Source organism: Medicago sativa, chromosome 3 (assembly GCF_051527215.1).
Source record: "Medicago sativa cultivar Bolivia chromosome 3, Bolivia_mono, whole genome shotgun sequence".
Classification (NCBI taxonomy): Eukaryota; Viridiplantae; Streptophyta; class Magnoliopsida; order Fabales; family Fabaceae; genus Medicago; species Medicago sativa.
This window is the reverse complement of record NC_140751.1, coordinates 59,732,249-59,754,480: the sequence shown is the minus strand read 5'-3', so window position 1 is coordinate 59,754,480 and position 22,232 is coordinate 59,732,249. Positions and strand designations below refer to the sequence as shown.

The window sequence follows — 22,232 nt, the reverse complement described above, 5'->3', positions numbered from 1 at the left end:
TTTTTATGGAAAGGCAAAACTATCATGAATAATAGCTAGATCAAGGCACGCGATGGACACGACCTCAAAACAGTTTCCATCAAAGATAGTGTCAAAATGCATGCATGTTCTATTATTTTAGTATTATTCAGAAGTCAAGTATTAATGCAATCATTTTTATTGGAACCGTTAGGTTAAAGGATCCCCTGGTGATCAAATTCAAGATTTTCTTGATAGAGTTAAGTTAGAAATTCAAAATTGACTTTGATGTTCATTCTAACCATTTTTCAACCTTGATCAGCATGCACAAGATGATGAGTCATGTTTGAACTGATTAATTTCTTATATGAGACATGGTCATGGACAAAATAAATAAGATATTGTTGGTAGAACTCTCAATCTCAAGAAGACTATGCACTTAACTAGGGGTGGGCAAAAAGAACCATGAACCAAACTGAACCGCGCGAACCGAACCGAACCGAACAAAAAATAACCGAACCATTATAATGGTTCACGAACCGAACCGTTAATTTATTAACAGTTCTTGAACCATAACCGAACCATCTTGAACTGAACCGAACCGTTTGAACCGAACCAAACCACTTGAACTGTTTTTTTTTTTTTTAAGGAAACCACTTGAACTCTTTGTTGGATCTTTCAAAAAAAAACAACTTATTTAAAATAGCTTATTTTAAAAAGCTTATTTTATGCAAAACACCTTATTTTAAAAACAGCTTATTTTATGAAAACAACTTATTTTAAAAAAACAGCTTATTTGAAAAACAGCTTATTCAAAACAACTTATTTTATGCAAAATAGCTTATTTTAAAAAAAACAACTTATTCAAAACAACTTATTTTATGCAAAACACCTTATTTTAAAAAACAACTTATTCAAAACAGCTTATTTTATGAAAACAACTTATTTTTAAAAATAAGCGGTTAGTGTTGGTTAAGTTTGAAATTGTTTGAAATATTTTCATTATATGTAGCTTTAGTACCTTGAGTAACTTATAGACATTTCATTCACTTTGTGAATTATTCTCCGCCAATAAGCACTTTCGTATCCATGGGTTGATAGCTGTTTGTTGGGTATTTTCAAGTTATTTCAAAAGATTTAAGGTGACAAGATTGAGCTCATGCTCACGTGATGGGCCAATTTAAGTGCTTCTAGTGCAAATCCTAGATTTTTATCTTCTTTTTAGACTTTCGTTTTTCAAAGGATTTTTATTTTTTAGACATTTGTTTTCGACCTGAATTAGCCTGTTAGGTCCAAGACTAACCAACACTAACCGATTATTTTTAAAAATAAGTTGTTTTCATAAAATAAGTTGTTTTGAATAAGTTGTTTTTTAAAATAAGGTGTTTTGCATAAAATAAGCGGTTTTGAATAAGCTATTTTTAAAAAGAGATCGTAATAAATTGTTTTTCATAAAATAAGTTTTTTTGAATAAGCTGTTTTTTAAAATAAACTGTTTTGCATAAGATAAGCTATTTTTGAAGGAATAAACTATTCTAACTTTTAATTTTAATTTGTTATTTTTTATAATAAAAGTGGTTTTATTCATTGGATAAAAAATATTTGTTTTGGTTCGGTTTGGTATGGTTAATAGGTAAGCAAATGGTTAACCAAACCATAATTTTGGTTCAGTTCGGTTAGCTCCAAACTTGAAACGGTTCGGTTCGGTTTTCCCGAACCATTTCAAAATTTCGGTTCGGTTTGGTTCGGTTTTTTGGGTTAACCGAACCATGCCCACCCCTACACTTAACTAAACTGAAAAAGAAGAAAAAGGACTTCTACTAAACTTGCAAGCACACAATTGTAGACTTGTAGTATTAATTAACAGTTTGTCATTTCGAGTCACCAAGATTCTTAATGACTTTTACTGTTAACAGTTAGTTAGTGTCAACTATAGAGAGTTGGTTATCGAATGTAATGATTATTTCAGTATATTAAGAGTCTCTTACCGGAGGAAAATACACAAGTATTTAAGATTTTGTACATTGAAGCTTGACAATCAAAATCCTACTAAGGAAAAAACATAAATCCTAAGTTTTTTTCTCTGTTATCTGTTCAGATTTCATACCAGACTAATTACAAAGGTCAACAAATTATGAGTGCTAGATCAGCGACTAAAACTGTATAATGCAAGAAAGTCATATACTAAAATACCTCAAAATATATACAAAAGAAAGAAATGCACTATATGGTGGCTCCTGAGCTCAGGCACTATGACTGAATCAGGTGACTGCTATGAATGCTGTTTAACTGAGGAGAAGCAACAGGCTCAGGAACTACCACAGGAACCTCTTCACCCACTGGCTCCTCCTGAACCACCTTAGAGGTGGATGGCCCAACCTCATTCCCAGCAGCAGCTGCAACACTTCTAGGAGTGGCAGGATGAACAAATGTCTCTCTACTCCTTGGAGGTTCAGAGAACGTAGTACGGAGTGGTCTCTCAGACGAGTCCTCAGAAGGTGTCTCTACCTCACTTGCCAAAACATCCAACCATCCCTCTATAATCTGCTGTGAAGGCACAGGAAGATCCAACATCCTCCTAGTGATGTCATTGCGGACAGTCTGCCCTGTCACAGTTGTAGTCTCGAGCACAATCCTTCTATACTTCGCTTGACTCGAGGTGTAGTCTACCTCCGAGGCAGATGGCAACTTCTTATCGAGAAATGCCAACAATGACTCCGCCGTTGCTATAATCTCTGAAAATGTGTAGCTCTTCCTTGGCTGAAAGAGGCGATCAGCCCAAACACAAACACGAGGGTCACCATCCATAACAAACATATACAATAACCACAATACACACCATACATGTTAAGCAATAACAAACTCATCAAGCATCTAGAAAGACCAAATAACAACCCGCATATTTTCACCCAACTCTTACAAGACATAAAATCTTGTGAAAATAGGCAAGAATTTGTTTTCTTTTATTATCTTTTCACACACTCCTTCAAGAATATAAACTGAGACACTTTGACTTACAAAGTTTGTTTTCTAAACACAAACTCCAGCTTTTCAAAATCATACACCTTAAGATCAACTTTCCCTAAAATCCTTTCTTATTACCAAAAACTTACAACAAACAAAATGTCAAGGCTTAACAAACACAAAAGTCGCAAAATACTTTGACCTCCCACCTTATGCACCCACACAGCCTAAGGCCAAAAAGAAAGAGAACTTCACTAAGACACCTTCCCACTTGGAATTTAGTTTCAACAAAAAACTAAAAGAATTTTCAAAAACAAGTAAATTCCTTTTCCCTCATCTCTCCATTACAACATTGATCATCATTCTTCAAAGGTCAATGGATTAGTAGAGATTGACAGTATAGTGGCAGAAGTTAAAGAAATTCAAAACAGTTGCTAATGATCTATAGGAAATGATTGTATAAAAAATGTATTGCACATGAAATATTGCTTATTTAATTCAAATTAAAATAACATATCCGAAAGACTTTGTTTTCTTTGGCATTACACAAAAACATCACTTGACCTATGCAGTAGTCACCTCTAATTAATTTAAAATATTTGTGTTGCTGTTCTAATTTAAGACTCTGTTTGGGAGTTTAAGGCTTTGTTTTGGAGTTTGGAGGGGAGGGGAAGGGAGGGCATTGGGGGGTGAAAAATATAGAGGGAAATGGATAAATCTTTCACATTTTTTTGAAAGAGTATTTTTTTAGAGAATGATAAACTAATGCTAATGATTCATATATTTTTAATATTAAGAATATTATAACAACATGTATTAAATTTAAAGAATTCATATAAACCCCCCAAAACCCTCCTCCGATACAACTTTTTAGTTCCCCCAAATGAGGAGGGTTTTGCATTATGAAGAAAAATTACCCCCCCCCCCCCCCCCCCCCCCCCCCCCCCCCAAAGCCATCCCCTCCCAATTTCCTCTATTTGTTTTCTACTGGCTCCTTCCTTTTTTCTGAAACCCTCCCCTCTGTTCCCCTCCAAACTCATAAACAGAGCCTAAGAGGCAAAGAGAGGGGAGGGTTTGGAAAAAAGAAAGGAGGATGCGAAGGAATGAAGGGATTTAGGGAGTTTATTTTTAATAATTATACAAAATCTCCCTGATTTGAGGGAACTCAATTACTGTATTGAAAGACAATTATTGTATTGAAAGAGGATTTTAAAGGGTTTGATAAAATTATTCAAATCTAATATATATTTTTATAATACTCTCAAAATTTAAATATATTAATTACAAGCATTCATTTATAATTCTCTACAAAATCACCATCTCAAAAAGGGAGTAAGATTTCTCTCCAATTTCCTCTCCTCCCAAACCCTTCCCTCAAGTCCCCTACAGGCCTACACTCCAAACTCGCAAGCAGAGCCTAAATGCATCTTTGAAAGAATTATGCTTTTTTACTTACATAACTCTTGCATTTCCAAATATACCAGAAGCTCCATTTTAAGCTTCATTGTTAAAGTTCAAGTCAGGCTACTTAAACTCATATGGAGCACCAGTACAATTGTGAGAGATAAACATTGTAAAACAAGTAACCCAACATGAATGAATACCTGCTCATCATCAATTTCTGAAGAATGAATCAGTTCCTAATGGAAGAGTGTTTGTTAGGTATTCTGAAGATTCAGCCAATTATTGCCAAATACCCATTTGGCAAGTATCATGAACAATTCATAGAAGCTTTTGTTTTGTCAATACCCGAGAAAAGGTGTATGTACACTCCAAATTGGATGTAAAAAAAAAAAAAAAAAAAAAACAAACAAAGAAATTTAAAACTACCTTGTCACAGGGGTTTAATGCATGAGTCCTTGAACCTTCACGTTCAACAATGATGTCTTTGGAAGGATCTTCAGAAATACCCTGGACACACCATAAAAGTTATAAGTGAACGGAACAATAGTTGTAGATCTTAGCATAAATCAGCAACATATGAAAGAGTTTTACTTGTTCCTTTTGGGTAGCAGGCAATTCTCCTTCAACAACATTGACATCAATTAGAGCATCCTGCAAATTATGTTCAAGTGGACAGAATGTTTTAGGACTATGGTGTAATTACACTGATCTAACAATTTGAGCCGCAGATACTTTCAGGTAAGGCCGTTTAAAACTACCTCGCAGGGGTTTAAAGCATGATTATTTGAACCTTCAACAACGAGGGCTCTGGAAGGATCTTCAGAAATACCCTAGACACAAAATAAAAGTTTTATGTGAACAGAACAATAATTGCATATCTTAGCATGAATTAGCAATATGTGAAAGTGGTTTACTTGTTCATTGTGGATGACAGGCAATTCTCTTCCAAGAACGGTAATATTGACATCAATAAGAGGATCCTACAAAAAAAAAAAAAAATGATGTATATAGAATGTTTTAGTACTTTCATGTAATTAAACTAATCTAACAATTTGAGCCTTAAATACTTTCAGGTAAGGCTGTTTAAAACTACCTTGTCACAGGGGTTTAATGCATGAGTCCTTGAACCTTCACGTTCACCAACGATGGCTTTGGAAGGATCTTCAGAAATACCCTGGACACACCGTAAAGGTTTATGCAAACGGAACAATAATTGCAGATCTTAGCATAAATTAGCAATATGTGAAAGAGTTTTACATGTTCATTTTGGAGGACAGGCCATTTTCCATCATGAACAGTAATATTGACATCAAAAAGAGGATCCTGCAATTTATATTCAAGTGGATAGAATGTTTTAGAACTATGAAGTAATTAAACTGATCTAACAATTTGATCCGCATATACTTTCAGAAAAGGCTGTTTAAAACTACCTCGTCAAAGGGGTTTAATGTGTGATTATTTGAACCTTCAACAGTGATGGTTTTGGAAGGATCTTCAGAAATACCCTGGACAGACCATAAAAGTTTTATGTGAACGGAACAATAATTGCAGATTTTAGCATGAATTAGCAATATGTGAAAGAGTTTTACTTGTTCATTTTGCATGACAGGCAATTCTCCACCAAAAGCAATAATATTGACATCAATAAGAGGATGAATGTTTTAGGACTATAATGTAACTAAACTGATCTAAAAATTTCTGATAAGACCATTCAAAATTTATGAATTTGTTTAATTTTCCCTTATAGGGGGTTAGGTTGTTTTGAAATGCTTCTGAAGAAAGTTGTTATAAGATTAAGTTTACAAATAATTTCGACCCATGAGAAATCCAAGACATTAGATATGCATTATTTTACTACAGATCAAAATGACATATGAAAGACTTCATTTTCTTTGGCATTACACAATAACATCATTTGACCTATGTAGTCACCTCTGTTAGGAAGTCAAGGGAGGGGGAGCCTTTGGAAAAAGAAAGGCGGAAGTGGAAGGAATGAAAGGATTTGGGAGGGGGGGCTTTGGGGAATTTATTTTTCTTCGTTATGCAAAATACCCTTAATTTGAGGGAACTCAAAAAATGTATTGGACAAGTATTTTGGAGGGTTTAGATAAATTATTCAAATCCAATCTATGTTATTATAATACTCTCAAAATTAAAAATATTTTAACCAGTGGCGGAGCTACATGTGGACTGGGGCCTACCCATTAATTGTGTGAAAATACTATAATACCCCTGAGGTAATTTTAATATTACCACCATGCCACACCCAACTATCCCACTTTCATTCCATCTTTTCTCCAGAACCAGAACGTGAAACAAACAGGGAAAGAAAAGAATCGTTTTCTCTTCTCCCTTGGAAGAGCGACATCACCCACCGCCACCTTCACCCACCGCCACTGCAATCCCGCAATCGGCGAACTTACCAACCGGCATCTCCTCTCTCTGCATCAATCTCCAGGAACAAAGTCAATTCTCCATTGGTCTTAATCTCTCTACAAACCCTAAAAATGTAAGTGTATTCTGAATCTATTCTTCATTTGTAATTGTTAGTAATGATAGTGCTTCAATTTCTTTTTGTTTGTTAATGAATTTGGTTTGGTTTTCAATTTCAATTTACTCATAACCCTAATCAAAACAAAAAGGGGTTTTTTTATTTGTGATTTGAAATATGTTTGTTCTTTATCAGTGATCACGCATTGGCTACAAATGGAACAGGTTCCAGAACTTTTTACCTATATTGAGCAGATAAATCTTCAAATTGAGGATTTGATAACAGGGAAATATTTTGAACAGTTTTTCTGTCTACTAATGTTTATACAGGTTAAATTAGTGCATGCATTAGTTCCGAGTCAATTATTGATGATTTCAAGTCACTCGGGACACGTAAAGCATCACTATGAGGTATTTGTCATGTAGTTTGTTTTTTTCATAAGTTTAATTTTTTTGATGAACGAAACCGAAATGGGTCGTATTTTATATTATATGATTTATATATTTTAATTTATTTTGATTGCGGCAATCCCATTATTTTTTGTCTGGCTCCGCCACTGATTTTAACGATAGTGATTCGTTTATCATTCTCTACAAAACCACTCTCTCAAAAAAAGGTGTAAGATTTCGATCTATTTTCCACCCTTCTCATTCCCCCAAAAAGTCCTTACCTCTTTTCCCCTCCAAACTCGCAAGCTCCATTGTTAAAGTTCAAGTCAAGCTACTTGAACTCATATGAAGCACCAGTACAGTTGTGAGTTGTGAGTGCGAGTAATTTAGTTAAACATTTTAAAACAAGCTACCCAATAGGATTACTTGCTCATCATCGATTTCTGAAGAACAATTGGTTTCTAATGGAAGAGTGTTTGTTACGTGTTTCTAAGATTCAGCCAATTCCTTGTCAAATACCCATTTGGCAAGTATCATAAAAAAATCATAGAAGCTTTCTTTTTGTCAATACCCGAGAAAAGGTGTCTTAACACTCCAAATCAGATGTAAAAGAAAAAGAAATTAAGAACTACCTCATCACAAGGGTTTAATGTAGTATTCGAACCTTTACCAGCGACGGCTTTGGAAGGATCTTCAGAGATAACCTGAACACAACATAAAAATTTATGCAAATGGAACAATAACTGCAGGTCTAATCATGAATTAGCAATAAGTGAAGAGTTTTACCTGTTCATTTTGGATGACAGACAATTCTCCTTCAAGAATATTGACATCAACAAGAGGATCCTGCAAATCATATTGAAGTCAATAGAATGTTTTAGGACTGTGATGTAAATAAACAGATGTAACAATTTGAGCCACCAAGACTTTCATGTATGACCGTTCAAATTTTATGAATTGATTTATTTTTCCCTTGTTGGGGGTTAGGTTTTTCTAAAATGCTTTTGAAGAAAATTGTTCTAAGATTAAGTTTACAAACAATTTCAACCCAGATGTTATATAGAGCAGACCTCCAATGTTTACTCTTTGACATCACATTCACCAAATATTGGCAGTGGCCGACCCTTTTACTAGAGGGATTTTACATTATCCAAAGTAAAATAAAGACAAAATTTTCAATATTACTCTTATGAACTGGGTATTCTTAAACTCTAGTAGTAATTAAATTGGAATGGAAACTCAATGATGAAATAGATTTTCTAGATACTACAAAAATTTAGATACATGCCTCAAAAAATAATGTGGAGTACAAGATACCATGAAGCATAGAAGAATGCAGACCAAGCATAACAATGCAAAAGGGTGTGTTAAGTTAACAGCAATAGTGTTATTAAAATAGAAACCAAAATCCATGACAATAGAAAGGCTTCTTTTGATTATTCTAGGTCTACTCGTGTAAATTCCCTTATTATTCAATCTCCACCAAGTAACTTGTTACCCATTGCCAACCCACTTTGTATTTAAATTATTATTCCTCTACTCCCATTCCCCCAAAGTCCTTCCCACCCTTCTCCTCCAATCTCACTGGCAGTGCCTAAATGCATCTTAGAAAGAACTATTATTGTTTACTTATACAACTCTTGCATTTACTAATATACTAGAAGCTCCATTTTACGCTTCTTTGTTAAAGTTCAAGTCAGGCTACTCTGACTCGTATGGAGCATCAGTACAGTTCTGAGTTGTAAATACGGGTAATTTAGATAAACAACGTAAAACAAGCTAACCAATAGGAATGCCTGCTCATCCTCAATTTCCGAAGAATGATCAGTTCCTAATTGAAGAGTGTTTGTTCCGTGTTCTGAAGATTCGGCCAATTCCTTTCCAAAAGCCCATTTGGCAAGTATCATGAAAAATTCATAGACGCTTCCGTTTCGTAAGAAAAGAAGTCTGAAAACTCCAAAATGGATGAAAAACAAAAAAGAATTTAAAACTACTTTGTCACAGTGGTTTAATGCATGCTTATTCAACCCTTCACCAGCGATGGCTTTGGAAGGATCATTAGAAATCCCTGAGCACATCATAAAAGTTTTAAGCAAATGAAACAATAATTGCAGATCTAAACATGAATTAGCATAATGTGAAAGAGTTTTACTTGTTCATTTTGGATGGCAGGCAATTCTCCTTCAACAACATTGACATCAATTAGAGCATCCTGCAAATTATGTTCAAGTGGATAGAATGTTTTAGGAGTATGGTGTAATTAAACAGATCAAACAATTTGAGCCACAGAGACTTTCAGTTAAAATGTTTTTTAAAATGTTTTTGAAGAAAATTGTTAAGATTAAGGTTACAAACAATTTCAACCCATATATTATACAGAACTAAACTACATTGCTTATTATTTTACATCCCATTCACCAAATATTGGTAGTGGCCGACGCTTTTCCTGTAGGGTACTCACATTAGCCAATGTAAAATAAAGACTAAATATTTCAACATTGTGCATATGAACTTGGTATTCTTAAACTCTAGTAGTAATTACAATGGACAGGAAACCAAATGATGGAATAGATTCTTTACATACTACAAATATTTGGAAAGCAGACCAAACATAACAATTACAAAATAAATCATAAGAAAACACTAATAGCTCCAATACCAGATCACTTTGCTCAACAGAAATATTTATTCGTCCCTTACTGAGATCTCTAAGTTTCCTCTGCATAGTTAAGAAAGACACAGAAAATACAGTTATATTTGCAAGATGCGGACAATAAAAGGTATTGAGAATGCGGCAAACGAGTATGGTCAACATGAATCAGAAATGAAAAGTAAAAAAGGAAGCATAAATCATGCAACCGACATATCATATAAAAATGCATCATGAAATATAATGAATGACAATGGATTAGTAGAGTTTGACACGATAGTAGCAGAAGTTAAAGAAAGTTATAACAGTTGCTAATAATTTATCAGAAAGAATTGATATAAAAGATAAATGTATTGCACATCAGATATTCAATGTTTTTTTTAAAGATCCGAGAGATATTCAATATTTTACTTCAAAACTAAATTACATATCCAAAAGACCTTTTTTATTTTGGCATAACACAATAACATCATTTGACATATGCAGTCAACTCCAACAAATATATAAGACTTGTGTTGTTGTACTTCAAATTATCTACAGAAGTTGAACCAAGCATTTCATCAAAACCATACTTGTTACCAAAATGACTAACCTTTTTGGCCCAAACAATGCCACATGCATTACATAATGTTTTTGCTCCAGCTGGCCCATGGCGCATAAGAGGAGTATTATTTTCGTTGACTACACAATGCTGACATCTACGTCTAAAAGACAAGAAAAAAGAAAAATTCTGAAAAAATTATGCATTTAAAAATCTCTCACACACCGACAAAAGAAGCACTACGTTTAAAACTTACAAAGATGTAGGATTGCGAGAGCTATCTCGACCAGCACTCAATGTTGAATCACACTTTGAGAAATCAGGGATTTGCTTCAAGGATTTAAACTGCCTATTCTTTTGACGCATCCTAGCAAGAAGTAAAAGTGAACAAACACATAACTAAATATATAAATAGAAATGAACAAACAAACTTCAAAAACAATTAAAAATCAAACAAAACACTACAAAGAGCCAATAATAGTATTGTGCCTCGAAAAGTCAATATGCAATTAGTTGCTATCAACAACTATGCATTATGTCCCTCACTCCTTACTTTAGCTGCTGAGAAATTTGCTCACCGAGCTGCCTTTACCCAATATTAAGCCAGGTCTCTAGATTTCATAGTGTGAATGTCATAATTTAATATAAAACAGATTTATTCTCACCCCAAATGAAACCCCTTTTACATTCTCAATTCTCTAAAATTTATTTCCAAAGCGAAAAACATAATAAAATGACAGTGTCTTACATAGATATGTCCCTCCTAATCCTCTTCATCAGCTAGACGATAACTCTTGAACAATCCCCTAGTTTTGCCAAAGTAATTGCTGCTATCTGAAAACCATTTCAAAATCAAATATTAGTTAATCACAACACAAGTATTACAAAGTTCTATTATTCTTATCACTTTCAAATATTTTATCCAACTTCAGCTACATAAAACGTAATGAACTTCAAAACAAGTTCAAAAAGAGAAACAAAAGACTACAATTCTCTCTAAGACATAACTATAGGAATCTCAAACCATTATGAAGACACATAGCACAACACAAATTTCAAACAACACAACTGTCAGCTACATAAAACGTAATGAACTTCAAAACAAGTTCAAAAAGAGAAACAAAAGACTACAATTCTCTCTAAGACATAACTATAGGAATCTCAAACCATTATGAAGACACATAGCACAACACAAATTTCAAACAACACAACTGAGAACACAAAGAAAGTAAACCATGCCAAGAGCTTGAGCAATACTCATATCAAGCAACATAAGTGTGAGTTCAAATACAGAACCATAACTGCAAGTAGGGGTGTTCGCGGTGCGGTTTGGATCGATTTTGAGGCAAAATGTCAACCGATCCAAAATAAAAATCACATGCGGTTCGGTTCGGTTTGGATGAGTATTCTAAAAAAATCCGAACCGAACCGATCCAAATATATGCGGTTTAATTTGGATCGGTTTTTGGATGTCCAAAATGCAAAATATATTTTTTTATTTACTCTTTTTTGAAAAATATAATTTTTTTATTAATATTAATATTACACAAACACGGTAAAATAATAGGTTTGATGCAAAATATATTAAAAAAATAAAATTATAGTATGAAAATTATCGATTATTTTTGAAACATATGAAGTAATAATAATATAGATTAAATTAGTGCAATGTATAAGATTAAAATTTAACAAACAACATAATAATAATGCAATCTATAATACTAATAAAAGAATAAATAAGTATTAATATTTATTTTTGCGGTTCGGTTCGGTTTGGTTCGGTTTTGAAAAAGTGATCCGAAATCCGATCCGATCTTAGCGGTTTTTACAAAACAACATCCAAACGCATCCAAATATATTCGGTTTTTTGCGGTTTTCGGTTTTTTTGGATCGGTTTGCGGTTTTATTTTGGATCGGTTTGGATTTGAACACCCCTAACTGCAAGTAATATCTAAACATCCTGTCATTAATCATTTTCAGTATTGTCAATGACGGAAAGCCAAAAATCTGCCATAAACAATATGGTGAATGGTGTTAAGCCCTATGGCGGAAGCATGGCATGCAAATTAAAAAGGTTAATATATATATATAGCACATACACTTCTAATTGAAGGTGTGCCCAGTGTCCGACACCGATGCACGTGATTACATTCGATTTTGTGATTTTCTTAAATTATTACAGGTGTCAGACCATGCCGTGCTATATTTATAGCACCCACACTTCTAACTGAAGGCAAGTGTATCTAGTGTCTGACACCGACACACATTATTACATTCAATTTTGTCTTTTTATTAAATTATTTAGCAGTGTCGATGTGTGAGTGTCATGTTCAGTGTTTGTGGCGCGGTGTCAATGCTTCATAGATGAGCAATATAGGAAACAAGTACTTGGAAGAAACTTATTGATGAAGCGAGCAACGAAAACTTACCGGGCACAGTTGGTGGAGAGCGTTGGTCCAATCGAACAGTGAAAAGGAGAAGAGCGAGGAGAATGGTGGAGAAAACCCTTATTTGGGTTTGCAGAGAGAAAATTAAAATTACGTACGAGAGGTTTCTATGAAAGGGAAACGAGGTACAGCACTACACCCTCTAGGTTCTAACACATTTCAATATAGGGTAAATCCGAATATACTCTAATCATATCGCTGGCGGAGCCGGAGAAAAAAAAAATGTTTGGGTGGGCCACTAGATTATCAAACTTTTTTCAAAATTGCTTTTTTGACATAGAATACTTCCTATTGACACAAGTAAATGACCAAATTACCCCAGCGGTAGTTAACTACCGTTGGTTAAAGCGCCGGTAGTTAACTGCCGCTGGACTCAGCGGTAGTTAACTACCGCTGGAAAATTGCTTTTGTTTACTGTTCCCCTGTTTCTGCCAACGCATTCTATCTCAACACATTCTAAACCAACAAAGCTGAATTTTCTCCACACCTAAACCAACATAGCTAAATTACACACACCTAAACCAACGCAGTTAAATTGTACCTAAATATACATAGCTAAATTCCATATTTTTCTCTAATCTTGTTACACAAATTTTCATGACATTTCTGTCGGTGGTGATTGAAACATGGGATATTGAAACATGGGATATTGATATGGAAATGGGGAAGAAGAAAACGAAAAGTTAGGATTATTTTGTGGGTTTGAGAACATTTGAGGATTTTGTGATAAAAGCAAGCACCATTCATTAATTCTTCAATCTAACCCTATCTTAGATCAATATTTATTAAATTCTCAACTAAATTATGATTTGGTTTGGGGTCACTTCCATGACAATCTCTTCAATTTTCTTCATCTTTCTCTTTTCTTACTTAATCCTTCGTTTCTTTCGTAAAACCCAAAATTAACCTTTGGCTTCAATTTCTTAAAGTTGCTTTTTTGTTGACGTAAATCTTGCTCTTAATTTTTCAACCATGGATAAGATATCGAAACATGCCTTGCTTTTATCAGAAGAAGTTAGAAATGATAATTTTGGTTTGGAAGCTGATAATTTTGCATAAAATTGAAGAAACGATTTTGGTTTGGATCCATGAGTAAAAATGAACAGAATGAATATTTGGATTAGTGGGATTTGGAAGTTGATAATTTTGCATAAAATTGAAGAAACGATTTTGGTTTGGATCCATGAGTAAAAATGAACAGAATGAATGAGATAGAATGTGGAAAAGGCCAAACAGAAGAGAGGAAGAAATGGCGGCAGCGGGAGAGAGAGAACAGGGGAACAGGAAACAAAGGCAATTTTCCAACGGTAGTTAACTACCGCTGAGTCCAGCGGTAGTTAACTACTGCTGGAGGTAATTTGGTCATTTACTTGTGTCAATAGGAAGTATTCTATGTCAGAAAAGAAATTTTCATAAATCAAAAACATCATTCTGCGTTCGTCAAGTTGGGGCCCACAGTTACACCGACTCCTAGGGATCTTTCTAGGCAATACTAGGTGTTTCTATAAGCCATATGGCGGTTTCTCAGAATTTGAGAATTTTCTTTGGAGTTGAGGTAGTGACTGTGAGGCCATCAATATTGAGTGTTTTAAGGAGTCATTTTTCTTTGTATGGATCCCTTTTTATGTCTGGATTAACAAACTGCCTGACCGAGTTGTTGTAAAATAAAATTGTTAACAAAAGCATTCAGATAAGAAATTCAATTGACTTAAAAATCAATATTGCAATATACTTGCATTTGATGTTATAAAAATTAGAATCTGTTAATTATTGCTTATGGACTGCATTATGTGGCTGTTTTATCTTTAATCTCTATTGTTTCACTTTTTTTATTTTAGTCAATAAGTGGTACCTCCACTTAGGAGAAAGCAGTGGCTGTTATCCCACATTCCTAATTTAATGGTGAAGTGGTTGTGTGCTTTTCTGTTCTTTAAAACCACTACTAAGTGTATTGTTTGAGTGTATCAGTATAATCAATTTTCCATTCCATTTCAACGTATTCTTCCCTAATTTGTCTATCATATTGTTTTTCATTTATAACATAACCAACAAATTGGCATCAGAGCTATTGTCTTACGGGACCTGTGAAAATGGAAACTGAAACCAATTTCTCAGCAGTTGCTCCTCCCATCTTTGATGGTGACAACTATGACCTTTGGGCAGTAAGAATGGAGTCTTATCTGGAGGCTTTGGATCTTTGGGAGGCCGTGGAAGAGGATTATGAAGTTCCTCCACTGCCAGATAATCCTATCATGGCTCAGTTAAAATATCACAAGGAGAAAAAAACTCGGAAGGCAAAGGCAAAATCGGTTCTTTTTTATGGTGTTTCACAAACTGTTTTGACCAGAATTATGACCCTCAAAACAGCAAAAGCAATCTGGGACTATTTGAAGGAAGAATATGCGGGGGATGAGAGGATTCGAGGCATGCAAGTGCTGAACTTGATGAGGGAATTTGAATTGCAGAAAATGAAAGAGTCTGAGACAATTAAAGATTACTCTGACAGATTGCTATCCATTGCAAACAATGTTAGGCTACTTGGCACTCAATTTGCTGATTCCAGAATCGTTGAAAAAATTCTGGTTACGGTGCCTGAGAGATATGAAGCATCAATAACCACCTTGGAGAACACAAAAGATTTGTCTAAAATCACCTTAGTGGCAGTTTTACATGCCTTGCAGGCTCAAGAGCAACGAAGGCTCATGAGGCAAGATCAAGTGGTTGAAGGTGCTTTACCAGCCAAACATCATGCAGGTGGAAGTACCGTAAACAACCAAAGCAAAGATAATGGAAAAAGGAAAAATTTTCCGCCTTGTGAGCATTGTGGGAAATTGGGACATCCGCCATTCAGATGTTGGAGAAGACCAGATGCAAAATGCAACAAATGCAATCAACTTGGACATGAAGCAGTGATATGCAAAGGCAAGCATGAAGCAGTGATATGCAAAGGTATAAAAATAATCTCAAATGTTCTTTATGTACCTGACATTGACCAAAATTTGCTTAGTGTGGGTCAGTTGTTAAAAAAGGGATTTAAAGTAACTTTTGAAAATAAGCATTGTGTTATCTTCGACGCTACTGGTCGGGAGATTTTAAAGGTTAAAATGAGGCTTAAAAGCTTCTCATTTGATCCAACTGAGGAGGAGCAAACAGCCTATGTCAGCCATGTTAGTTCGATAGAACTTTGGCACAAGCGACTTGGTCATTGTCATATTCAAAGAATGTTGAACATGGAAAAGAAAGATATGACAAGAGGTTTACCGGTATTGTCCAATCATTTGCCAAATTGTAATGCTTGTCAATTTGGTAAACAACACAGATTACCATTTCCTAAAACAACTTGGAGAGCCTCTCAAAAGTTGCAACTCATTCACACCGATGTGGCAGGAGCTCAAAGAACACCATCATTACAAGGTAGTCTCTACTTCATTCTATTCATAGATGATTTTACAAGAATGTGCTGGATTTTTTTCTTGAAATTCAAGCATGAAGTGGCTGGAGTATTTGTAAAGTTCAAAAAAATGGTGGAAAATCAAAGCGGTTGCAAGATTCAATTTTTGAGGTCTGATAATGGCAAGGAGTATACATCAACACAATTCAATTTGTTTTGTGAAGAAGCTGGAATTGAACATCAACTCACAACACCATATACACCACAACAAAATGGAGTTAGTCAAAGGAGAAATAGATATGTAATGGAGATGGCTAGATGTATGTTGCATGAGAAGGAGATGCCTAAACATTTTTGGGCTGAAGCGGCAAACACTGTTAGAACTTGTGTTGGGGGTCTGCTGCAATAACTTGACCAAGAAGATGATGAAGATGAATACGATGAAGTGTGCACATAAATTCCAAAGATTGTTGTATATCTTGATTGTTGGGAAGATGCTATTGCACTTGAAACCTGAAAAGTTTAATAGTTATGCATGTAAACTCAAAGCGTATGGGGTTGCCATACTAACCTTTAGGTTCGATTCGCCCCCACCAATAACTGTATATTGGATGCAATAAGGAATGACCGGCGAATCCCCTTCAGGATACTATGAGTTCCTTGACGTGTATTGCACAACCACACCAAGCGTATCTCCTAACAGTATTTTACAGATTTATGGTTCCAGCAATTCACTCATGCATTAGAGAATTGATGGATGATTTAGAGTAAGAGAATGATGAAGAATTATGTTGTTAGTGCAACAAAATTCTGTCCAAAATTGTGTGTTGTTGTTCTGTTGTGTTTTGTGTATCCAACTAATGCCCAAATGTCAAGCATTTATAGTGCATTATATGACTCTTCACATGAGAGAAGACACCCCTTTGACTTGAATCAATGCTATGATTCATTAAGCACCCCTTTGCCAAAGGTTATGATCATATACACTTGAATCAATGCTATGGTTCATTAAGCACCCTTTTGCCAAATGTTATAACCATATATACTTGAATCAATGTCATGGTTCATTATCTATCAATAAATAATAATATTCCAATGTATATGAATGATTCCCATGAAGAGTTACAACTTTTGGTTCTAAAGTGATTACATTATTTTGGAAATCACCAACAATCCCCCACCATTTTCAAAATACTAAATCACATAAATCCGGAAATTCCATGCCTTCAGATAATGGTATCTCGCGATTTGAACCATTACTTAGTAAGTTAAGTTTTCGCTCATTCCCAAATAGTATGGTAGGCAAGCTTTGAACCAACTATCCATTAGAACAAGTGTGCATAACTTACGCATAGAATCTCGGTACCATTGATAAAGAGACTTGTAAGATGACACATTAAGAAGGCCTTGTGTCATATATCCCTTTTCATGAGAATTTAAGAGTCAAACCCTTGAACTCCTTGAAGCAGCCAAACTTCATTCTCACATAGGTAGACTATATCGGAAATGCCCCATAAGTATGCATTCCAGCAAATATATGCTATATGTCCATTAAGAGGAAAACCTCATCCTACCCTTTTTCTTCTTATGGTCCAAGTACTTTTACCCCTTGGGATGTTATCTATCGTCAAGTACTTCAATCACTCTAATAGTGTACTTTCACCATTGAACCCAAGACTTGATGCTACTCAAGTGTGGGTTGAGTTTCCACTATTGGTAATCAATTAGATTTGGGTTTGTACCACATCCCTAATAATGTCTTCAATGTATTCAACATCATTTCCAAAGACATCATTCCTTGTCAATCATTTCGTCAAATAATTGCAAGATTTTCTTTTAACTTTTATAAACTTTGAATATTCAATTCTTCACATAGATTTTTAATTCTCATAGCTATGTCTATGGACCAACTTATATACTCTTGATAGTATTTACCAACTATCATCAAACCAGGACACTTTTGTCAATTGAGTATATTGTAATAATACACAAACTTTTATGTCATTACACCTTTGCTATAACAATATTTAACATGCATTTCAATTTGAACTTCAACTTTTCTTTTATATCTAGCCAAGATATATCATACCTTGAATGCATTAAACATACATAGCAAAATAAAACTTGATCATAAAAGAATGTCATAACCAAACTTCATAAAATGGGATTAAACATGCAAGTCATATACTCCACATAAAATTAAATATAACACAAACACTTTGATTTTAGTTATCTTATAACTAATACACATATCATAAATTCATTGTGTTAAAATTCAAGTTTATGTTTAAATATGTTCAAGCTAAATTTCAATAAACAATCACATAGAAAAATAAACAATGAACCAAATCATTAATATTCTCTATGACTTTCTTTCATGAACATTTATCAACTTACAATAATTCAAAACATACCCAAATTATTTTAATGTCATGATAAACAAGAAATTAACAATTACTTTTCATATTATTATGTACAAATAATATCAACACAATATTAATGATAATAATTTCTTACACAAAGTAAATAATATCATTAAATCAACCACTTGATATTTTGACAATTTATCTACACTACTTTTATAAATAAAATAGTGTTTAAACATTTTTAACATATTACTATACTCATCAAAATTCATATACTTGAACAATTTCTAAATCATGCATATATATGTCACCACATGTTAAATCTAACATATTCATATTTTACTTAGATACTATACACATGCATTTAGAACACCAAATATTTCATAATATGTTATCACTTATATGCACATTATCTCATGTTCAAATTAACATCAAACAAATTTCAAACGATAAATTTCATACATATCAAAATTTATCATGCATATATTATCTACAACCACATGTAAATTTAACAAAACACATCACATATGAAATATTTATCCATAAATTTCCATAACATATATTCATAAATGGAATTTGTTTACCGTTCACCGTAGTCATGGATGAAAATGTAAGATTTCATCTCTCCCAAAAATTGCAGCCATTAATCACAAGTAAATCATAAATCGAACCTAAAGATTGTTAGAACTTGTGTTGGGGGTCTGCTGCAATAACTTGACCAAGAAGATGATGAAGATGAATACGATGAAGTGTGTACATAAATTCCAAAGATTGTTGTATATCTTGATTGTTGGGAAGATGCTATTGCACTTGAAACCTGAAAAGTTTAATAGTTATGCATGTAAACTCAAAGCGTATGGGGTTGTCATACTAACCTTTAGGTTCGATTCGCCCCACCAATAACTGTATATTGGATGCAATAAGGAATGACCGGCGAATCCCCTTCAGGATACTATGAGTTCCTTGACGTGTATTGCACAACCACACCAAGCGTATCTCCTAACAGTATTTTACAGATTTATGGTTCCAGCAATTCACTCATGCATTAGAGAATTGATGGATGATTTAGAGTAAGAGAATGATGAAGAATTATGTTGTTAGTGCAACAAAATTCTGTCCAAAATTGTGTGTTGTTGTTCTGTTGTGTTTTGTGTATCCAACTAATGCCCAAATGCCAAGCATTTATAGTGCATTATATGACTCTTCACATGAGAGAAGACACCCCTTTGACTTGAATCAATGCTATGATTCATTAAGCACCCCTTTGCCAAAGGTTATGATCATATACACTTGAATCAATGCTATGGTTCATTAGGCACCCTTTTGCCAAATGTTATAACCATATATACTTGAATCAATGTCATGGTTCATTATCTATCAATAAATAATAATATTCCAATGTATATGAATGATTCCCATGAAGAGTTACAACTTTTGGTTCTAAAGTGATTACATTATTTTGGAAATCACCAACAAACACAACAGTCTTTCTTCAAAACCGACTTCCTTCGAAGGCTTTGAAAGATAAAACTCCTTTTGAAGCTTGGTATGGGTATTAGCCTTCACTATCCTTTCTTAAAGTGTTTGGCTGTGTTTGTTTTGCACATGTTCCACAGGTTAAGCGTGACAAACTTGACAAGAAAGCAATTTCGGGCATCTTTGTGGGCTATAGTTCAGTTTCAAAAGCCTATAAAGTGTATCATCCTCAAAGTGGAAAGGTGACTGTCTCTAGAGATGTGCATTTTAATGAAGATCAACAATGGGACTGGAAGAATCTGCAAAGAACAATTGGATCTTTCAACAATAATGAAAATGATCATCTTGGAAAGCAAACAACAGAGTTATGTGAGAATGAATTAGAAGATGATCCCCCCAATAGAGGCACAAGGCTGTTGTCTGACATATATCAAAGGTGCAATGTGGAAATATGCGAACCAGCTTGTCGTGAGGAAGCATTAAAAGATCTAAAGTGAAAAAATTCAATGGAGGAGGAGATATCAATGATTCAAAAAAACAAAACATGGGAACTAGCTAGTGGACAGGCCTGAAGATAGAAAAATCATTGGAGTTAAATGGGTTTTTAGAACAAAACAAAATGCAGATTGCTCAATCAACAAATACAAGGCTAGACTTGTAGTTAAAGTGTATGCACAGATTTATGGTGTTGATTATTCGGACACTTTTGCACCTGTGTCAAGAATGGATACAATAAGATTAGTGTTGGCGGTTGCTGCTCAAAAGGGATGGAAAGTATTTCAGTTAGATGTCAAATCAGCCTTTCTAAATGGAGTTTTACAGGAAGAAATATATGTGGAGCAACCAGAGGGATTTGTGGTGCAAGGTAAAGAAGATAAAGTTTATCTACTCAAAAAGGCCCTTTATGGCTTAAAACAAGCACCAAGAGCTTGGTACAGTAGGATAAATGATCAACTATTGAACATAGACTTTGAGAAAAGCTTATCTGAGTCCACTCTTTATGTGAAGCATAAGGGAACTAAAGTTCTGATAGTTTCTCTCTATGTTGATGATATGTTAGTGACCGAAGATGATACAAGGCTGGTTGAAGAGTTCAAACAAGAAATGATGCAAGCTTTTGAAATGACAGATCTTGGTCTTGTGACCTACTTTCTTGGTATTGAAATCAAACAGAATGAAAATGATGTGTTCATTTGCCAAAAAAAATATGCAAAAGAAATATTGAAGAAATTTCAAATGGAGGAGTGCAAAGCAGTTAGCACACCAATGAACCAAAAGGAGAAGTTGAGCAAGGAAGATGGTGCTGACAAAGTTGACGAAGGTTATTACAGGAGTATGATTGGATGTTTAATGTATCTCACTGCAACAAGACCAGACATTTTATTTGTTGTAAGTCTCCTCTCTCGTTTTATGCATTGTGCTAGTGAAACACATTTAGTAGCAGCAAGAAGAATATTGAGATATGTTAAAGGCACGGTTGATTATGGTGTCAAATATGAGAGTTGTCAAAATTTCAAGCTGTGTGGATTCTCTGATAGTGATTGGGCTGGATCTATTGATGACATGAAGAGCACTTCAGGATATTGTTTCAGTATAGGCTCTGGAGTTTTTTCATGGTGCACAAAGAAGCAGGAAACAGTAGCACAGTCCACTGCAGAAGCTGAGTTCATAGCAGCAGCAACAGCTGTAAATCAAATTTTATGGTTGAAGAAGATTTTATGTGATTTGCATCTCCAACAGAATCATAAAATAGAAGTTTTTATTGACAATCAGGTAGCAATTGCAATTTCAAAAGATCCAGTGTGTCATGGGAAGACTAAACATTTTAACATCAAGCTCTACTTCTTAAGAGAGATGCAGCAAAATGGAGAAGTGACTTTGGTTTATTGCAAGTCAGAGGATCAATTAGAAGATATGTGTACAAAGCCACTTCCTGTCAACAAGTTTGAGTTTTTAAGGCAGAAAGTTGGAGTTTGCAGATCCTAAAGCAAGGAGGAGTGTTAATTATTGCTTATGGACTGCATTATGTGGCTGTTTTATCTTTAATCTATATTGTTTCACTTTTTTTATTTTAGTCAATAAGTGGTACCTCCACTTAGGAGAAAGCAGTGGCTGTTATCCCACATTCCTAATTTAGTGGTGAAGTGGTTGTGTG

The 22,232-nt window shown here is 34.4% G+C and overlaps 1 protein-coding gene across 4 annotated transcripts; it reads right to left on the bottom strand.

Moving 5' to 3' along the window:
• Window positions 1–1,907: 1,907 nt before the first annotated feature.
• LOC146938721 (uncharacterized) lies at window positions 1,908–22,092 on the bottom strand. 4 transcript variants are annotated; one of them, XM_085752618.1, is made up of 17 exons: window positions 19,186–21,598; window positions 11,146–11,231; window positions 10,654–10,764; window positions 10,449–10,560; window positions 9,866–9,925; window positions 9,359–9,418; window positions 7,993–8,052; window positions 7,839–7,910; window positions 5,757–5,831; window positions 5,584–5,649; window positions 5,420–5,500; window positions 5,241–5,306; window positions 5,085–5,156; window positions 4,918–4,977; window positions 4,753–4,833; window positions 4,527–4,562; window positions 1,908–2,718 (listed from the first exon to the last, which is right to left on the bottom strand). In XM_085752618.1, the coding sequence occupies exons 2-17, from the start codon at window positions 11,172–11,174 to the stop codon at window positions 2,209–2,211; spliced, it is 1,551 nt and encodes a 516-aa protein (XP_085608744.1). In that variant the 5' UTR covers window positions 11,175–11,231; window positions 19,186–21,598; the 3' UTR covers window positions 1,908–2,208. The 4 variants fall into 4 exon arrangements, with proteins under 4 accessions (XP_085608744.1, XP_085608747.1, XP_085608746.1 ...); XM_085752621.1 differs by lacking the exons at window positions 4,527–4,562; window positions 19,186–21,598 and adding exons at window positions 8,991–9,153; window positions 12,827–12,979; XM_085752620.1 differs by lacking the exon at window positions 4,527–4,562 and having other exon boundaries at window positions 19,186–22,092.
• Between the last annotated feature and the right edge of the window lie 140 nt (window positions 22,093–22,232).

Bases quoted from the DNA above. Each gene is read 5' to 3' on its own strand.
- LOC146938721 (XM_085752618.1), bottom strand. From the start codon at position 11,174: ATGAAGAGGATTAGGAGGGACATATCTAT. The intron at 5,307-5,419 runs GTAGTTTTAAAC...TTTTTTTTGTAG, and splicing joins CATTAAACCCCTGTGACAAG to GATCCTCTTATTGATGTCAA. The intron at 4,834-4,917 runs GTAAAACTCTTT...TGGTGTGTCCAG, and splicing joins CTGCTACCCAAAAGGAACAA to GGTATTTCTGAAGATCCTTC.